Source organism: Arvicanthis niloticus, chromosome 18, assembly GCF_011762505.2.
Source record: "Arvicanthis niloticus isolate mArvNil1 chromosome 18, mArvNil1.pat.X, whole genome shotgun sequence".
Lineage (NCBI taxonomy): Eukaryota > Metazoa > Chordata > Mammalia > Rodentia > Muridae > Arvicanthis > Arvicanthis niloticus.
In genome coordinates this window covers 22919643-22940392 of record NC_047675.1, presented here as the reverse complement: position 1 = coordinate 22940392, position 20750 = coordinate 22919643, and the positions used below count along the sequence as shown (strand labels likewise).

The 20750-nt window shown below is 51.7% G+C and overlaps 1 protein-coding gene and 2 pseudogenes across 4 annotated transcripts in view; 1 reads left to right on the top strand and 2 right to left on the bottom strand.

Annotated features, from left to right (window-relative positions):
- The window catches only part of Ndrg4 (NDRG family member 4), a 37817-nt gene extending 21110 nt beyond the window's left edge, over positions 1-16707 (bottom strand). For 2 of the 4 annotated variants that reach the window (XM_034522293.3, XM_034522294.2), the window contains exon 1: positions 16576-16707. Coding sequence is in view for 2 of the 4 variants with exons in the window: in XM_034522291.3 (XP_034378182.1) it covers positions 16073-16109 (37 nt within the window). In the remaining 2 variants the exon portion in view is untranslated. Of the gene's footprint in view, positions 1-16072; positions 16459-16575 lie in introns of those variants that run through there. The other 2 variants (XM_034522291.3, XM_034522292.2) reach the window with 2 other exon arrangements.
- LOC117722971 (large ribosomal subunit protein eL29 pseudogene) lies at positions 3415-3957 on the bottom strand (annotated as a pseudogene).
- Positions 16708-19353: 2646 nt separating the features above from the next.
- LOC117722970 (gem-associated protein 8 pseudogene) lies at positions 19354-20260 on the top strand (annotated as a pseudogene).
- The last annotated feature ends 490 nt before the right edge of the window (positions 20261-20750 follow it).

Sequence of the window (20750 nt, the reverse complement as noted above, 5' to 3'; positions counted from 1 at the left end):
ACCGTGTTGGGCAATGGTCAACATCACTGAGCTGCCTGTGGGCAAATCACGAGGAGACTGGCTGACATGTAGTGGGGGGAACTGTGGCCTCCTGCACTCTCCCTTGAAAGCCTGGGGAGGATGGCAGAGACAACAGCTACATAGGGCCCGGGGTGGGGCGGGGCCTGGGTGGGGCGGGGCGGGGCTGGGCCGGGCTGGGCTGGGCTGACTCCCGGGTGTGGTGCCTGGCCTGGGAAAATCTTTACTTCCTGATCACAAAGGAGAAAGGAAAACTGCGATAGGTGGCTTTTGTCTCCTGCCCAAGTACTAACCAGGCTGGACCCTGCTTTGCTTCCAGAATCCAATGAGATTAGATGTGTTAAAGTTCTATTTACCCACAAATGAGGCAAAAAGACTTTACGTGGACGAGTGGAGTCCTCCTCACCTGTCTGCACAGCTGTACACCATTCACCCCGCCTTCCCGCCCAGCGGCAGGCAATGGCTCCGCCTCTTGCTGTAACTGGATATAACAAGCATGCAGAGGTTTCCCCGCCAGGGAGCCCAATCCACCTGATGCCAGATTTCCTGCGTGTTTCCTTTCTTCAGTCTCCCACTGAGCCTGTCAGGTCAAGTCCCGGGAGCCATGCAAGGCCTACATGGTGATGATTGGTGGTGATGATTGGTGGTGATGGTGGTGATGGTGGTGATGGTGGTGATGGTGGTGATGGTGGTGATGGTGGTGATGGTGGTGATGGTGGTGGTGGTGGTGGTGGTGGTGGTGGTGATGGTGGTGATGGTGGTGGTGATGGGGTTCTCTGTCGACGTGTTTTTTTTTTTAAACTAGGTAGGCAGTTATCAAATGAGAGGAACCAGTCAGCTGTCGGTAGGACGGGTAGTGGGAGTTTGAGATACATATGGAGTGCTCCCCTGTGGACCTCCTACCAACATTTAGTGTCCAGGAGTGCTCCCTGCCCTGGAGATGCCCATTAACTGCCTGCCCAGAAACACTATCAGGGAAACACAAGCAGTGTCAGGGTCACAGACTCAGGAGTTCCAGCTAAGCCAGGTATGAGTCAGGGGAGGCCAAGGAAGAAGAGAGGACTGAAGAACAGCTTCTGTTCTCTCCCCCCCCCCCCCCCCCCCCCCGTGAGGGGCCCTGGCCTGCCCCTAGCGCTCAGCTGTGCTGCATCCCCGAGGCTACAAGATCCGTCATCACAAAATAGTCAGACATTTAAAGGCCAACACCCTTGAGGTCCCCACTACAGAGGAAGACATCATAAGGAGAGTCACCAAGTCAGCACACCCCAACACCCTGCCAGACGCAGCTGGAAGTGTCTCCCACTGCTCCTCCTATACCTGACCCAGGACCCTCAGTTTAAGGGTCTGGAGTCATTCTCTGTGGACCACCTCTTTCCCTCTCCTGATCACAGAGGGTGGAGTCTTCTTCACCGTCTCCACCTCAGGAGTGAGAAGATGAAGATACAGGGTGTTTCTTCTCTGGCATGTTCTCCATTTTCCGCTTTAGCTGCTGGCCCCTGCTTTGTTCTACACTTGAAAGAGACCCAGTCTCCTGCTTTCTCACTGGTTCCTGTGAATGTCCACTCCCCTTCCCCAGCTGTCATCTTCCTCATCGGGCTACAGACTGAAAGAGGATGCTAAGTTCCTGTCAGTGAGGCCTGGGGATGGGGGAGGGGACATACATACAAGGCTGGCCAAACTGCAGATGGGGGCCAACTTATTTGTGAAGCTACTTGGTAGTTTGTCAACTCTATAATTCTACATCTGGGTACGAATCCTCAAGGAAACAATCACAGATACACAAAGAGAAGCATATGAGGCCCCCCAAAGCTCTTCCAGGAAGAGTAAAAACCCTCAAGCAACGCACATGAATAGAAGGCCGCGTGAAGAGAGAGTGCCCTTCACTTAGGAGTATCATGCAACCTTTCGAAAGACAGCGTCACTCTGAAACACACAGTCAGGGACACGGACTACCACACAATAACTAGGAAAAATAAATCGCATTTGTGTAAGGAATATCCACCAAACAGGTGCCTATGTCAGCAAATTCAAAACGAAGCCCTCCAGGTAAAGAAACAATTCACCTGGCAGGACGTGTGCTGGTTTGCGAGTGGGCAAACAGATTTCTATTCCAAACGCCGGATTTCATCTCACCTAAGACACCACACACGGTTAACACACCAATGAGGACAAAAGCCACTTGTAATAAATCCTAACCTTTCTCCACTTTATCTTACAGATAAATCGTAACAGACCAAACTACAGAACTTCCCCCAGGGTCTCTGTCATGGAGGCGCAGACACAGAAATGCACGGAAGCCATGCTGTTAGCAAGGAGGCCAGATGCTGTGGATCTGGGGGTTCAGGAGGACCCCCAAATGATAACAGCATTCGGTTTGTCACTCTCCTGCTGGTACAGGACCCTGTCCTTGGTTTTTCATAACTGTGACATTCTAGAAGCAAGCCTGGGCCGTGGACTTGAACCCCTTCAGACTGTGCTCAACGTTAGGCATTTGGAGCACAGATGGAGGAGAAACCATATGCTGTTCTCAGAGCTGCCTAGCACAGTGAGTTTGTGGCACTGCTCTGTCCTGTGCAGGGGCTGGACCATGACCACTCCTGGGAGGTGGTGACTTGCTGGGCTTCTCTGCAGGGAGAACTTTTTTTTTTTTTTTTTTTTTTTTTTTTTTTTTTTGTAGCTGGTTATCACACAAGAAGGTACTCTGACAATACCCTGTGTCTTCTCATACTTTCCCAGGCTAATTTTAGCAGCCCTTGACAACTCTTGTCCACAGTCCTTACTGTGGCGTTTGTCTAATGCTAATGTTCTATTTCCATCATCCTGTCCATTTGCTAGTCAGGATTCTAGGAGAAACAGCTATCCAATCTTCTCTGTGTAACTATCCGGCCCACCATTTTGTCATACCACAGCAGGCTTGTGGAGATTTATCCTTCGGGCTAAATTCTGTTGTGGCTATCTCATTCTTCAGAGTGGGCTGGATTTGGCCACCCTGCGTCCCTTTTGGTGGGTACATTGTTTTTTCAATGCGAATCCATCAGTTTTTGAGCAGCCACTAACGGGTTGGCCACACTTGGCATCACACGTGTTTCTTGCATGCTCTCTGTATGCGCCAGGGTGCCCTCTATTCCAGGGTCCCTGGCTGCTGTTCAGAAAGCTGGCTATGAGAGCAAGTGAGCTCGGCACTTCAGGGTAACTGCAGGCAAAGCCAGGGGGTGTAAATACTAACACTCAGATTTGCTCTAAATCCAGCCTATTGTGTACTTACCAGGAGCCCGGAACTAGACTTCTCTCTCTCTCTCTTTTTTTTTTTTTTTTTTTAAACAGATCTTGCCTCGAGTTTATTTGTAAAAACAGCCTAGGACACTGGTCATCTGCAAATAGTGTGTGGGTAGGTGTGTCACGGCAGTCCATCTGTCTTCATGTTGGCAGGAGCCTTTTCTATGGGGCCTTCACAGGGGCCTGGGCACCTTTAGGAGCCTGGGCTGGAGCTTTGGCCTGGGCCTTAGCTGGAGCTTTGGCCTCTGCCTTGGTTTGAACCTTGGGCTTTGGTTGGCAGAGCCTATGACCCTTGACCATGTAGCTTCGAATCTGCTTCCCAAGCTTGGGGTGAGCGATGAAAGCCAGGCAGCTGAGTTTGCAGCTGGGGCCCTTTGGTATCTTGGGCTTGATGGCCTGAGGCTTCACAAGGGTCTTGATGGCTTCTGCGCATGCACTCACTGCCTTTGCATTGTTGGCCTGCATCTTCTTCAGGCCTTTCTTGTTGTGCTTCTTGGCAAAGCGCACGTTCCTCAGGAACTTGGGGTCAACCCCCTTAAGAGATTCGTATCTTTGTGACCGGGGTTTCTTGATGCCATTTCTGTGCCATTTGCGGGACTGGTTGTGTGTGGTGTGGTTCTTGGACTTGGCCATGTCTGCACGACCGGAAGAGAAAGAGCGACTTCTAACTCTTTTAACACCAGTTGGACACCACAGACTTTGTCAAGTGGTGAGGAATCTGGTTTTTATCATCCTTCCCTTTTTCCGCGCCGAAGATCAAACTTGGGGCTTGCGAATGCCAGGAGATCTGTGATGTTTTAGTTTTAGTCATTCCTAGAGCAGGTATAAGATTTAGAATTGACGCCTACAAGATGAGGGACTTGGGGATGTGCATGTGTGTGTACGTGTGTGTGTGTGTGTGTGTGTGTGTGTGTGTGTGTGTGTGTGAAAGCATGTATGACCAAGGTTGACATCAGCTTTTTTCCTGATGTCACCACCTCATACCTCCCTTAAGCCTGGAGCTGCCGTCTCAGTTAGGTGTCTTGTCCTGAGGGTCTCCTGCCTCCTTTGGATTGCAGATGAGGCATTTCCATGGGTTCTGGGAGCTGAACTCTGGTCCCCACTTGGGGTCTGTAACACTCTCAGCCCATTGTGATTTACCACCACGCAAGGCTTTGTCTCTGAAATCACATTAAAACCAACCAACCAACCAACCAACAACCAACTCTCTCAGCTGGGCATGCTGGTGCCTGCTTTTAATCCCAGTACTCAGAAGCAGGGGCAGAGGCAGGAGGATCTCTGTAAGTTTGAAACCAACCAGGTCTACACAGTGAGCTCCAAGACAGCAAGAGCTATGCAGTGAGACCCCGTAACCCCAGCTCCCTTACAGGGTCCAAAGAAAACGGGAAATAAAAGGTTCCAACTCCCTTGCACTCCGACTCTGCCTCTGGTCCTCTCCTTGCTGTTGCTGCTCACACGTGCCTCGTGCTATCCCTGTCTCTGCAGCACCATTTCTCCAGGGCACACTATGCTGTGACCCCTGCTCTTTAGTCTCTACTCTGGGACAGCAAGGACAGCAGGAGACGCCATGACATCAGCAGAGCTGAGCTGCCCACCTGCCACGAGCTGTCCCAGGCTCCCAGCTTTAGAGGTGGACAAGGATTTCAAGCTTGTACTGAGAACTGACCAGCGGCTCTCTCTGAAGCTGGAAGTTGAGGCACAGCACCAGTGTGTGAGCTCCGTGCTCTACACAACCCAGCTCCAGGCAGGAAACGTCTAATCCCCAGACCAAGGGGGGAGGGAGCGGCAATCCTAACCACACACACACACACACACACACACACCACACAGAGGCAGCGACTGTGTGGAGCCAGAACAAGCTCCTGCTGCTGCAGGGATGCTGCCTGCTCTCTCCATTTCCTTACTGAGAGATCCCAAAAGTTTACGTGGGCAGTTAATGATGGGAATGGTACTGTTGACCAGGAGATGTGACGTCTGAGGGTGGAGCATGTGTAAATAAATAATAGTGGGCACTATTCTTTAAGGGTGAGGTATACCATCATTTTCTTCTCTCCCTCTCTGTTTGCCTGCCTGCCTGTCTGTCTGTCTGTGTCTCTGTCTGTCTGTCTGTCTGTCTCTCTCTCTCTCTCTGTGTGTGTAGTGTGTCCATGCTATGACTTGCTTGTGAAGGTCAGAGGACAATTTGTGGGAGGTGGTCCTCCTCTTCCACCACATGGGTTTCTGTGGATGGAACTCAGGTTGTCAGGCACAGCTACAAGTGAGATGGTACTGAACCATCTCATTGGCCCAAGAGATACTGTTCTTTGGCTCTTTCCCTTCGAGAGTTTGGCTAGAATACAGATATGATGGCAGGAACCTGAGCAACTACTTTGGATGTTGAGGTGCTGAGGTAGGACACTAGGGACAGCAGTGGCAAACACAGCAGCACCCGACCGACAGGTGACTATAGATCCAGGTCCTTCGCAGAAGAGGGGACCACAGCCCACTTAATCTGTGACTGCCATCAGTTTTCTGTCACATACGGTTGACACTAATGTATGTTTGAGACATTTTTTTTTCTTGGAAACCAGAGACCCACCCACTCACCGCAATATGCAAAAATATGTTACAGGGAAGGGAACGGGCAAGGCTTTTCCCACAGCCAAACAAGCAGTGCCAGGCTCCTGGCCCTGCAGGACTGTCATGTCACGTGTAGTCCTACCCCGAAGCCCCCTGAGCAACACAGCCCTAGGTAACATTCTCTCTGGGGTCTCATGGGGCACCTCTGACCACAGTTTGCAGGGCTGCACTGGCTGGCAGCTGCACGTGTAACCGTGACCCACACACATTAAAAGCTTCCTTTGGCACTCTCGTCACAAACTCTCAAAGTTCCGCAGCACAGGCATCCCACTCAGCTCAGCTGTGTCTGCCCAACCTGGCGAGTTTCCCAGAAACAAGGACACACTTGTCCCGGATCCTGGGGTAAGATTCAAAAAGGTAATAAGTGGAGGGTATACCTCCCCCTGCCCAGATTCTGGAACATGGTCTCGGGACAGAGGGTTGGCACACACATATCCCAAGGCATTTTCCTCACCAAAGCCTCTCTCCAAACCACCTGTTTAATTAGCACTTTAGAAATCAATGTCGCCACGGAAAAGGATGCCACGGCACCAACCACCTGCCAGCCTTCTCCATCCAAGTGCCCAGCCTGTAGGAGGGTGCCACCTGCTATACCCTCCTCATGCAACAGCACCCGTGCCTCCCTCTGAGGGTCCTCAATCCTTAATCTATGTGCTTTAAGCAGAAATGATAGAGCCCCAGAAGTGACCCGGTGAGCCAAGCCATTCATTGGCCAGGTAAAATCTGGGCATACATCCCTGGTGGCCATCACAAATGTGAAGGCTTGCAATGCTCTGAGGTAAGACCTTCAGCTCTCCATCCTGCCTCAGCTGCCCAGTGATGGTCACAGGTACATGCTGCACCAGGGCACCATTTGAGGGCTGAAGCTTTCTAAACATCAACATGATGCTCACAGTTTTTTGTTTTTAAGGTTTTTTTTTTTTTTTTTCCCCCCAAGGCAGGGTTTCTCTGTGTAAGACTTCTGCCCTGGAACTCACTCTGTAGACCAGGCTGGCCTCAAACTCACAGGCCTGCCTCTGACTCTCAAGTGCTGAGAGATTAAAAAGTAAGCCACCACTGCCTTGATCGACACTCAGAGTTTTAATATGAACATTTTAGACCCTGGGCTTTTTCCACGAGTACAGCCAAATATCCCCAATTCTAAAAACTCTGAAACCTGAACCATCTTCGAATAATGTAAGAGACTTCAGGCTGTCTCAGGAACTAGGGAAAAACCACTGACAACAGAGTCCTGTTCGGGACTAGTACAGAGCAAACAGCTAACAGTTCTGTGTGCTTTTGTGGAGGGAGGCCACAGAAGGGAAAGAGCGGATCTGAGGTGGCAATTTTACTCAGGTAACAGAGGTGTCACCTTGATGAAGAGATACAAACAGAGGCACGAGGAAGGCAGAAGGAGGCTCCATAGTCTGGGAAGAGCACCCAGTGCCTGCCTGCTTCATGGGAAACTCAGAGTGGAGCAGATAACACCCAGCCTTGTAGGCTGACAGACAAACCGAGGCAGAGCCCAGAGATGGTTCCTCCAATCCCAGCACTTGGGAGGTAGAGGTGGGGAGACCAAAAGTTCAAGGTCATCCTCAGCTACATAGAAAGTATGAGGCCAGAATGGGGCAAAAGAACCCCACTGGCCTGGTACTCCTAGGGCACACACAGTAGGAATACACACACAGGGTATATTCGGGTCCTCGGGAGGCTGGCATGTCCAATGTTAGCATGGAGATCAGATGAGGGCCACAGTGAGTATGGGGATGAAGGCTTTAGGGAAGCCAAGTGGAAGGGACACACGGCTAAGTGTTAGAAACGGCTCAGGGTGAGACATGAGCCTCAAGACCCCGTTTTCATCCTTAGGGAAGATCTCTTTGCTGGGTGCATCAGGAGGAAGGGCCTACGAAATCTACCAATCCAAACACCCAAACTAACAAGAGTGGAGCGGCCAGGTGGTGGTGGCACTCACTTTTAATCCCAGCACTCAGGAGGCAGAGGTAGGGGGATCTCTGTGGGTTCAAGGCCAGCCTGGGCTGCAGAATGAGTTTCAGGACAGCCAGGACTACACAGAGAAATCCTGTCTTGGAAATAAAAAAGTGGAGGAGACCAAAGTGAAACCCATGGCCACTGTGGCTGCTGAGGAGCCCAACATTACCCTCTTTGTGTTGGTTCCAGTTCTGGGTCTGGGCCTGCCACCTGCACCAAGAAATCTACTATAACATCTAAGTCCTCCCTGTTCCAGGCTCAGTGAGCCAAGTGAACCCGACATCTGTCCTTATGGAAGTCACATACACAGTCATGCTGTGCAGTGGACTCGGGGGTCTCACTGGCTTGGAGACAGGCTGTCCCTGCATTAAAATGACTGTATGTCACCATCTATACTAGGACAGCACAGGTCTCTCCAAATGTAGAAGTCTCCAAAGATGCCTCCTGAGCTGTGGCTGTGAAAGGACCCCCAGACCAACTTAGATTACCCCTCCCTGTGTGTCAGGGGGCACCCGACAGCTGGGAAGGCCTGGGCATCCACCACCCAGGACATTGTTCTATGTGGCGGAGGAACAAGCTTAGTTAGGCACTATCTACAAGGACCTCTCAGCATTGAAAGGGTCCACCCTATCCTGATCCTACTCCTATTCTAGACCTGACCCTTGCCTGCTAGACACATCCAGCAGAGAGCATCAAGGGGTTAACACCGCTACAAGCCATTTCAGGTGCTCAAGGTCTGCGCACTAGAGCCATCGGGGGAACAATTCTGGATACAGAGTATGGTCTGAGAGCTACAAACCCTGGACTCAGCTATGGGACCACCTTTCACTCTGGAGAAAGGCATCCCGCATGTACTTCCTGTGACCTCCAATGTGACTGAGATCCCTGTCCCTGCACCTTGGATGAGGCACACCTACAGACACATAGCACTTACTTACCCCGCTACCTGCCAGAAGTGGGCTGAGAAGCTGGCACGCCCCAAAGATGTGTGTTCTATCAGTCACAGTCACTCTGGAGCAGACAGTTCATCCACAGACTAGACTGGTCTCCCTCTCTCCCTCCCTTCCCCTCTCCCCCCAGCCCCTGTGTAACTCTGATTGTATGTGTCTACACACAGGCACAAGCCTGTGTATATATATGTGTAGACACACAATCTTCCGTACCCAAGGGGATCAGGGTGTGACAGGCAAGCAGGCACATACAAGCATGTGTGTATATATGTGTAGACACACAATCTTCTCTACCCAAGGGGATCAGGGTGTGGCAGGCAGGGTCGAAGCACACAGCCAATTCTGGCTTCTATGGAGGTTTCTCAGCTGAGCCCGGGACCACACTGGGGCATAGACAAGCTCAGCTTAGACAAGGTCATACAGCCAGGGCTGATGGGAAGCATCCATGCAGACCCCAAGCCTCAGGGGCCTGCTTACCTTCTCTGCAGGTCACTTTCCAGTGTGTGGTCTAATGGGCTTAACGCCCTTATAGTTCTGAAGGTCAGAAGCCCCAGAGTCAGCTCTGCCCAGTGAAGTTGGGAGCTGCAGACTTGCTCCCCCAGCAGGCAGCATTCATTCCTCACATCCTTGGCTCAGTGGCCTTCCCCACTGCATGGCCAACAGCAAGGCAGCTTGCCTGGGGCCTCTACAGATCCATCTTACAGAGGGGAAATCTAGGGATGCACAGTTGTTCTGCGGGCTTGTGGGGGTTGGCCTTCCAAGACCCTGAGGGGAAAAAGATAGTACAGCCTAGTGAACAGCGTGGGCAGGCTGTTCTGCTTCTGTCTGTTTCTATAACAGGAGTTTCTGCCTCACTCTTACAGTGGGGAAAAAGAGGTACACAAAGGACCCCACCTGCTAATCTAGGAATTTTCTCCAGATGAAATCTTTAATCTTATCTGCAAAGTCTCTTTGGTATGGATGCTAACGTTCCTAGGTTCTAGGGACTAAGGTCAGAATACCTGCTTGGGGCTGCTCTTCTGGCTAAAACATCCCAAATACATAAAGGGGAAACTGAGGAATGTATTTATACAATGAAGCTGGAAGTAGGAACTTGTATTCTATGCTCCTGTGTTCTACCCCTGCCAGGGGCCTAGTTCACTATCTTTTCCTCCTCAGGGTCATGGACGGCCAAATCCCAGGAGCCCTCAGAACAACTGTGCATCTCTTGATTTTCCCTCTGCAAGAGAGATCTAGTTCTCCACAGCCCTTACAGTGCTTTTCTGCTAGGCATCGGCGACATTTCAGTTTTATTTATTTATATATTAATTGTTTCTGAGATGTCTCCCTTTGTAAGCCATGCTAGCCCAAGCCCACACCCACAGCCTTCTTCCCTCAGCCTAAGTGTGAGGATCACAGGTGAGAACCAGCATGCCAGCCATTTTTTCAGTTTAAGACAGCAGAACTCAAGTGTTAGGGATGTTGTCTGGTTGGTACAGTTCTTGCCCAGAGTGAATATAAGTCCCGAGTTCAATCACAGCACACTCTCCTAACTCCAGCACTTGGGAAGAGGAGGCAGGAGGATCAGAACTTCAAGGTCATCCTCAGTTTATAGTAAATTCAAGGCCAACCTGAGCTACAAAAGAGCCTGTTTGTTTGTGCTTTGAAGTTTTTCTGTTTGTTTTTGTTTGAAGTAATGCTGGGCAGTAGTGGCTCAGGTCTTTAAACCCAGCACTCAAGAGCCAGAGGCAGGTAGATCTCTGTGAGGTCGAGGCCAGCCTGGTTTACAGAGCAAGTTCCAGGACAGCCAAGGCTACAGAGAGAAACCCTGTCTCAGAAAAGCAAACCAAACCAAACTGAAAGTAAACCTGATACTCATGTGTACACATTCACTAAGAAAAACGAGGAAATAGAAGGTGAAAATCACATATATCCTGCAATGCCCTGCCATTTATCCATCATGGCTTTTTAAATGCCCGTCAGCACCCAAGAAGGCTTTATTGTGGGGGACTAGAGGTAAAATCCAAGGCCCAGGGTTTCCTGCAGGCTAAGCAAGTGCCCTGCCACTGAGTCTCAGCCCCAGCCTTGAAGACGTTACTTTTTAATGCAGGAAACATGGTTCTAAGGAAACTTCTCAAACTCTACAGCCAGCTCTTCTGGTTCAAATTCCAGCCAGTCACTGGGCATCAATGTGACTTCTGTCGAGCAATCTGCTGTTCTGTGCCTCAGTTTCCTTAAAAGGAGAAGTACACTGATCTTGAGATTTTACGATGGCAAGATAATATAGAGAAGGCATGGGGGGGGCAGTGTCTGACAAGTGGAGAATGCCACACATCGTCGAGCTGTCACTGCCGTTAGTATTACTTATTCTGAATGGGACATCTGAGTGGTGGGTAAATGACCTCTGGCAGTGAGATTTGTGGCTGCCTGCCTGTGTGTATGTGTGTGTGCGCGAGTGTGTGTGTGTGTGTGTGTGTGTGTGTCCTGAGCTGAATGTACTCTTCTAGTGTTTTACAACTGGCTGCTGCCACTCTCTGCAATACACGGTGACAGGATTCCTCTGTACTCGACTTTACCTGTTCTTAAAGCTTCAACCACAGAGTCACAGATCACACGTTGCTAAGACCTGATACACCACAACCAACTGGCCTTCCATGAGAGTGGTACCAGCTCTCTTCCATACAGTGGGAGTCTCCCAATATCTAAAGATCTAGAAACTCCATTCCCTTGCCTGCCTGGGCATCCCACAGCTACAGCCCAGCACCTCAGGCAAACAGTGGTGTGTACTGGGATGTATAACCTGGAGAGAAGATTCTAGGTCTGGATTCTAGTCCCCAAAGGCAGTTTTATGCCATAGTTTCCTTCAACAGGCCCAACAATAATCAGGCACCTTTAAATGTACCCCGTAAACCTGTGGGAGACACTCCATGACTGCGAGGGTCTGAATAAGAACTTGGTCCCCAGCTGGTGGCTGCCTGTGAAGGATTAGGTGTGGTCTTGGAGGAGGCGTGGCCTTGTTGGAGGAAGTGTGTCACTGGGATGGGTTTAAGGTCCAGTCACACTGAACTCTTTCAGTTTCTGGATCAAGATGTGAACTCTCAGTTGCTGCTCGAGCACCATGGCTGCCTGCAGCCATGCTCTCTGCCATGATGGTGATGGACTCCTTCTCTTGAACTATAAGCCCCAAAGGAACCCCTCCTTCTGTGAGTTGCCTTGGTCATGGTGTTTTATCACAGCAACAGGAAAGTAACTATAACAATGACTTAAACCCAAAATTCTATACACAGAACTGCCAGACCTTTGCTTTTTTTTTCTTAACTATACAAGTTTTTTTAATGATACAAAATTATGCAAGTTGGGTTTTGTGTTGTCTTTGTTTTTGGTTTTTTTGAAGATATAGTCTCACTGTAAATCTCTAGGCTGATCTGGAACTCACTTTATAGGGCAGATTGGTCTCAAACTCACATAGATCCACCTGCCTCTGTCTGCCAAATGCTGGGATTCAAGGGGTGCAGCACTGTATCCATTCTGCAAGAAGCATGAGGAAAAGGTAACCAAGCACATGGGTGGTGCTGGGGGATGTAGCTCAGTTGGTACAGTGCTTGCTGAGCAGGCACAAATCAGCCTTGAGTTTGATTCCCAGCATCACGTAAAGTTGGGTGTGATAGCACACACTTGCAAGCTCAGGAGAATCAGAAGCTTATGGTCACCTTCAAGTGTATAGTAAGTACACAGTCAGCCTGGGCTACAGAGACACGCTTGCTTGTGTATGCACACGCACACACACACAAACACAGACAGGCAGATACCAGTCCTCCAGAGACAAAGGTAGGCAAATCTCTGTGAGCTTCGGGGCAGCTTAGTGAATTCCAAACTAGCCAGAGCTATGCAGTCTTGTCTCAAGAGATGGAGATGGAGATGGAGGAGGAAGAGGAGGAAGAAGTGATGACAAAGATGAATAAGAAGAGGAGGAGGAGATGATGATGAAGAAGACAAAGAGGAGGAGGAAGAAGAGGAAGAAAAGCTAAGATCCCCAGACTTCCAAGGGACCCTGTCAAAGCCCCAGTCTGCCATGTGAGAGCTCTCCTTGGAAACATACTGTTGGAGTACAAATACGTGAGAACAATTGCTGCACAGTCTGCAAACAGACGGATGTCCCACGGCCACATCGAACACACAGAAGAAAATCGCCAACTGCACCAAGCCAGCATGCTTGCCCCTGAGGGCGGGAGGCACTTGTGTGTGGACTGACACTGGGCCAGACTCCTTCACTGTGGCTCACTCTTTCACACTTTTGAGGTCTGACTCTCCAACTCCAGCTACTAACAAGTCTGGACATCAGAGTTCAGCACTGTCCAGGAGCAGAGATGCAGAGAAGACCCCTGAAGCTCACATCCTCTGGGGTCAAAACTGGGGTCAAAATTTCATTGGTGGCAAGACCTCCCCCCCCCCCACCAGGAGCCAGGAAGCTGGCTCCAATAAGAAGCAGCCACCTGGGAACCTCTGGTTGTCCTCTGTTTTCTTTAGGACACTGGGTCCAGGCATGACAAGTCAGTGGCATTCTCTGGTCCTCACAGGAGGGGCACCTGCTCTGGACATCAGGCCATTGGGGTCCAACCTCGTATGATGGAAACTGAGGCCAAAACAGGCTCCCCAGAAATATATCTCAAAGAAGTCTACTGCGAAGAGAACCCAATAAGAGGGCCAGGATGTCCTGGAGGTGACAGGAGCCCTCGGGGCACTGAGGAATGAGCTCAGAGGCCAAGGGAGACCACTGTCACATTTGACAAGCATGCTCGCATGACGTGTGGAATGGTTTGCTCTGGCCCACAGTTGAGCAGGCAGAAGGCCACAGGTGCAACCCTCAGGTCGGACACACGTCACCCACTCTCAGCTGAGCATATGTGGGAGAGTGGCCAATGCTGTGGGTAATAGGTATGATGGTAAGACGGAAGCCGTAAGAACTACTAGAAACAACCTCCTAGGGATGGATGAGGGCAAGGATCCAGAGGCCTGCACAAGATCATCCCAGGGACACGGCCAACGAACAGGATGTGTGAGCTGTGACCCAACCAAGAGGTATCGAGTGCTTACTGTACACTACCACAAAAACCACCCTGTTACCTGCACATCACTCCATGGAGATAAGGAAAAAACAAACAAACCAAAAAACCTCCCAGCTGCCTGTCAACGGGGGGGGGGGGGGGGGGGGGTTAATGTGTGCAGATCCCAAGTCCTTCCTAGCCAATGAGCCAGGGCAGAGAGAATCCTTCTTTACCAGAAAAAGGAGCCAGAGGGGAGATATAAGACCTCTGAGGTTCCAATCAATGTGACACTTGCTCTGTCTCAGAAGGTCCCATAACATCTCTCAGGTGTCTTTGTTCAACCTCCATCTTATGAATGAGACAGAGGTTGAAATCGCAGACGTGTTTGAAATCACAACCAGCTGTGGCTGGGGTGTGACTCCAAACCCATGAGGCAGGAAGAGGACACAGGAGATGGGGATGGGGATGAGAGATTGGGGGGGTCCATGAAGGAGACAACAAGAAGGGGTGTGAACTCATTGCATAGCTCAGGCTGGCCTTAACTTTGCTATGCTCATGTTTCAGCCTCCTAGGTGCCGAGATTACAGTTTCGGCCCACCATGGCTGACCCACAACTGGGTCTGGTACACTGGCAGCTTCTGACAGTGACAAGAGCCCTGCTAAAGCCTGGCCAGAGATTCAGAAAGCCTGCCACAGCACAATGAGGGTCTAAGGGTACACACCACATAGACCCCAATTTCCAGACATTCACCACGTACCATCCATTCTGAGGTCCAGCTGGGGACAAGAGGACCTGGTTCTGCCCTCCAGGCCCTAATTCTAAAATCCCAGGCTCTACGGATCCTTCCTTCCAGTCTGAGTGTTGGGAGCAGGGGTTAACCTGCTGCAGCTCTGTTGCAGGTGATGGCCATAGGAAAAATTGAAGAGCAAAGGCAGGTGCTAAAAACACCCAGCCAGGGTTTCCGAGGCCCCAGGAAATCTCCTCCTGCCCTTCTCTATGAGCCCAGTATGACCCACTGTGATTTAGCATACAGCCCAAACCCTCATCTGGCCTACTTAACTCCTGTAACACCCCAACACACACACATGCACACTCACACACATACATGCTCGCACACACAGCCCAAACCTTCACCTGGCCTACTTCCCTGCCTATAACTCCATCTACCACCATTCCCAACACACACACACACCCTCCAAGGCCATGCCACTCCCAGACTAAGTCACTCACGCTCTAGGGGCACATGCAGAACACCCTTTGCTCCTTCCGCTTGAATTGTGACCTCCCTTCCCATGAACCGAAAGTTCTACTTTCAGTGTCTGTCTTCAAAGGCAGCCACTCGCTTTGCATCCTCGGCATCCTTTCAGATCCCCACCCCAGATCCCATCCCAATACCTGAGTACACAGGCACTCAGAGCAGCCCGTTCCTCGCCTTACAGCGGCAGGACCCCAAGTGCTGGGAGGCATCTCTCGGAATATGTTCATCAGGTATACATGGGTGTGCACCTGACAAAGGCTCAGCGTGGTTCAATGGGATCTGGTCAGGTGTTGGCCCCTCGAGCCCAGGTGCCCACCTCCACCCAGGGAACAGAAGCCTCCACTGATGCTGACTTCATGTATGAGGAGCATCTACCCTTCCGACACCCGGCCACTGTCCTTGCTCCCTTTCCCATCTCCTTTAGGCATCCGGCTTCTCCAAGACATTCCAGCCACTAGCCCCAGGATGCCCTCAGAGAGACATCTAATTTCTTCTCGAGAGTGGCTCCAAAGTGGATGACCCCAACCATCGCGGTTCAATCTAGTTTCCCATCTTCTCAGGCCACTTGACTCTACTTCCAGCAAGAAACTTCTCCCCAAAGAGAAAGGTGGCTCTGACCATCACAGAAAAGAAGAGACCCTCACACAGGTTCTCCCTGCTCTCCAAGGAGGCCCAGGGCTGCTTTCTCAGGGGATGTGCGATACTTGATTGGAAGGCTGAGACTCTGGAGCTCCCCCGGGGTTGCTAATCCAAGCTCCGCAGGCGGGACACCGCAGGGAGCCTCTCGCGCTCCACCCTCCCAGACGCCGGCGCTCGCGGCTTAGTAGAGCCCGGCGTGCCTTCAGGTCTCGTTCAACTGGGAACGCGCACCCGAGTGCGCCCCTTCCAACCCGGGCCACCGCGCCCCGAGTCCGCTCCAAATCGGAGAGCGACAGTGGCGAGCGGCAAGCCTCGGTACCTGTCAGCAGTTGGAGCCTGTGTCCCAGCACCTTCATCTCGGCGTCGGAGGAGCGCGCTGGGCCGCCCGGGGCGAGGCGCGCGGTAGCCGCAGAGAGGAGCGGCGGGAGAGCGGGAGCGGCAGCCGGTAGTGCGGTGCGCTCGCCGCCCCCTCCAGCAGGGTTTAAAAAAATCCACCAATGGCACAGCCGCGCACCCCAAAAGGCACCCGCCGCCACCTGGCCGTGGTGAGCGCCGGAGGGGGGGGGAGTGTGACACCGCGCGGGAGGGGCCCCTTGCGAACAAAGACGCCTGCCGCCCCCAGCCGTCGCGGCCGGACGGGTGACAGCTGAGGTCTCTTGGGGGTCCGATCCAAGAAGGCGAGGAGTGGCTGGGAGACAGGGCGTCGCCCTCGCGTGGGCGGGAGGTGGCGGGGGGGGGGGTGGAGTGGGGGAGGAGAAGGTGCCGGGCTGCCGCGTGGCTGCGCCGAGAGGGGATCCCAGGGGTGAGGGCGCGGCGACTCACCCAGGCTGCCGAGCGACACGGTCGCGGAGGCGGGAGCCCGGCCTGGACGCCACCGCCGCCGCCGCCGCCCACGAGCGGTGCAGGTTCCCCGCACGAGCGAGCCCTGGAGCTGGGGGCGGGGCGCCGCGCCGCGGGGGCGTGCCCACGTGGGTGGGTGGGCGTGGGCCGCGCTGCGCGTCCCGCTTGGTGGCTGGACCCGAGCTGTCGCGGGCTGTGGGAGTGGGCAGGAGGCTCGGCGGGGAGACCCACAGGCCTGGCCCACACGCAATCTGCAGCGCCCGACCTCCCGGACGGGAGAAGGTCCGGTGTCTGCACAGAGCGCCAGAGATGCCACCTCTACCTTTCTTCCCCTGCAGGCCGGCCCCACCCGCCGGGCTGGGGAGACGCCCTGGGGAGGTTGGGAAGAACCTGGGGTTCAGTGGACCAGGAGCCAACGCTCCCCTGTTTGCAAAGCCTGAAGGTTTCTGAGGAACTCAGGCCACCTTCTGGCTATGATGTTCTTTCTGGGCCTCCCCGAGGTTCCACCCACACTGTGGCCTCAACCTACTCTGCAGTTCACTCTCCTTTACTGGGAGCAGGAGAAGGAACGGGACTTTATTCTCCCCGATCTCCCTCTACTCAGGTCTAGGCCTGGTTCCTCAGAAGGAGGGTCAAAGGCCCTAAAGTCTCACTGACTTCGAAAACCCTGAGCATCACAAACCCTGAAATTGGGACGAGATAAGAGTTCTTGGAGACCCATTCTATCCAGCCTCTAAAGGTGAGGACTGTGGGCCCCTTATCTTCTCTGAGTTCCTGTCTTTATGGCCCACGGAGAAGGTAACTAGATCAGGATATCTCTGAGGCCCTGGATGTGGGGAAGGGGAGTGTCAGGAGAAGCCAGCCCACCTTTTCTTTTTTCTTTTTTGGTTTTTCGAGACAGGGTTTCTCTGTGTAGTCCTGGCTGTCCTAGAACTCACTCTGTAGACCAGGCTGGCCTCGAACTCAGAAATCCGCCTGCCTCTGCCTCCCAAGTGCCAGCCCACCTTTTCTAACTTCGCTGCCACAGTAAGAGGTGCTTTGCCTTTAGGCCTTTGCTTCAGGTGGCCACACCTGACTTGGCAGTAAATTAACCCCACTGCCTGAAGAGGAAGCAGCTGAGATTTGAATGGCTGCGGGTGGAGCCCACACCCCTGTTTATGTTACAGCTTGTGGCTGAAGGGGTTCTAACCAGCCGGAGCAAGACAAACATGACTGGCAGGCCTTGTTGCCCTTCTCCCGAATTCCCCTCACCTTGCTAAAAAACCCACTAGATTACATTCCAGAAGCATGCTGCCAAGGTCTGTTCCCTTATTTGACCACTTCCTCCTCCCGAAGCTGAGGTCCATCTACCAAAGTATTGAAGTCTAGCAATCAAAAGCCCCGTTTGGCTGCCCTAATTAACACGCCCAATTAAAATTAAACGCCTCGCTGGGCAGTGGTGGCGCATGCCTTTAATCCCAGCACTTAGGAGGCAGAGGCAGGCGGATTTTTTAGTTCGAGGACAGCCAGGGCTACACAGAGAAACCCTGTCTCGAAAAAAAACCTAATTAATTAATTAATTAATTAATTTAATTAAATGCCTCATCCTAACACAGGTTTTCCCCCTTTACCTTTATAAACCGCCATTTTCCTATGGGTCATGTCTGTCTCCTGTCTATCCATAGGCAGTCCTTTGTGCCCCATGTTGTCACAACCCCCCTACTCCCCCCTCTTCTTTTTTCCCCCTTCCCCCCTCCCTCATCCTCTATCTCCTGTCTTTGTCTCCCATCCCCTGCCCGTTGTCTCTCTGAGACAAATATATATCCTTTGTGTGAGAACTGGGTCTTGGGATGTCCTGAGCTGATATGGATCCTTTCAGCAACTTGGATTTGAGCCGAGGTTCTTGTATTAAGACCAGAGCAGCAAGCTTAGTTTCTGCACCTTTGGGAAACCCCTCCCTCTTTAGTGTCTTCCTTTGTTAAGGGATTTGGGGTGGGGCAGTCTGTGGGGACAGAATGAACATTCTCTGAAATGTCTTTCTTCCCCGGGCTATGGTTCCGTAGGTAGAAGACCAGCACTTTCAAGCACTTTATTTGTATTTATTTTTTACTCACATGACTTCTAGCATGTTATTCTCTTCCAGCCTCTTCATACTCTGTGAAGCTGGGACGGTGCTGACCTCAGAGGACTTGTGTAAGAATTAAATGATGGGGAATGGTGTGTGTGCCTGTGTGTGCACGTGTGCTGGGGAGACAGTCCAGGATAAAAGTACTTGCCCTGCAAACGGAATTAAGATTCCCAGAACCCACATAAAGCCCAGCAGGCATGGTGGCCACCTGTAATCCCAGGACTCAGAAGTCAGAGACTGCATCCTTGGGGCATGCTGGCTATCTAGACTGGCTGGATAATGAGGTACAGTTTCAGTGAGAGAGACTGCCTCAGTAGTTAAAATGGAGATACCCCATGTCAACTTTAGGCAAGCACAGGCCTGCACATACATGGGCATCCCCACAAGTGCACACATGCATACACATGTACCACACACATGCATCCTCCCACATGCATCCTCCTCCCAACCCCCAAATAAATGGTAGACTATGAAGAACACAATTAGTGTAGTGCCTGAATACATGGCTTTAGTGTTCAAGAAGTGGTTGCTATTATTGATGATGATAAAATTGTCATTACTGCTTCATAGAGTCAATTTAACTTCTACCCTTCTCAATAATTTCAGAAGGAGTCTCAGGATAAAATACCCACTGCTTGACACGCCATCACCTGACATCTGTAAGCTTTGTGCCCACAAGCACCTGCCTGGACTTTCTAATCAGGGATAGCAATAATGGCACCGAGATGGAGAGAGACCAAGTCTTGGTATTCTCACCTAGTATATTCGCAGTACTGGTGACATTACTCTCGGGCAATGGCTTGGCGGGCAATGGCTTGGATGCACAGCCACCAGAAGGCCCACAGGAAGTTCAGGAACTCCCATTTCATTTTCCCATGGTCCTCTCTGCACACCGTTCCTCCCTGGAGCACTCATGCTTATGAAGCATTCCAAGGCCAGCACACGGCCTGGCAGGAGTCGCCCTACATTTCTTCCCCTTTTGAAAGCTCTAGGCAGCCTCTGTGTGACCGCAGGAGGACCAGGGCATCCATGAGAGATGAAGCACTGTGTACCAAGGAAGAGCAGGGGTCGAGGTCAGATGACAGAGTAGAGTGCGACCTGAGCAACATGGAAGTCACCTAGGAGCTGCGCCAGTACTTTGCAGAGACTGAGAAGCATCGGGAAGAGCGAAGGCGTGACAGCAGCAGTTGGAAGAGGAGTGCCTGGGTGGCTATGTGAATGCCGACCATGGCCTGTACTAGAACCACTGCCAGTCAGTAGAGAGGCCTGGTGCCCAGCACCAGGCCGAGATGAAGTGCTTGTATGGAGACAGTGCTGCCAAGATCCTGGCCATAGAGGCTGCCATACAGCTGAGTTTTGACAAGAAAGCTGACAGAAAGCAGCCCACGTACTGGCCTGTCATCCCCCTGAAGTTCTGAGCCCTGAGCACAGGGACCCTAGGGAATGCCTCTTGAACACAGCCCTCCTTTGTTTTGGGGTGCATTCTCTTCATCTGTTCTTCTGGACATTTCTCAGAGACAGACATCCATAGACTGACAGGAACATGTTCAGCAAGTCCCAGTGGGCCCTTCATTCTGGATGTAATCTAACAACCAGTAAGAGTTCTCTCAGCAGGAGGGATACTGTTGTCAACATGAGAAAGATTCCTCTAAAATTAAGCAATAGTTATATGTTACACTGTCTCTTAAATTGCTGGTAATGTCTACTTCATTAAAGTCCTAGCCTAGAGATGGAGGAAAACAGGACCTAGAGGTTGTAGGAGGTTTCCTGGCAAGAGCTCTGGTCTGTCTGTCTGTCTGTCTGTCTGAGACACAGTGTCTGTAATGGCCTTGAACTGATACATACAATCCGCTTAGCTCAGATGACCCATTGACTTCAAGTGAGCATTCTGCTGTATCAGGATTTGCATTTCAACCCCTGAATGTGGTAACTTGCTAGGTAGTGAAAAGGGTGATGGAGGAGCCCCCAGGGGACTGTTGAGCCAAGCACAGGTGCTGTGGGAGCAGACTGTTCTGGACTAGTCACTGCAAGACTGAGCCAGTAGAACTGT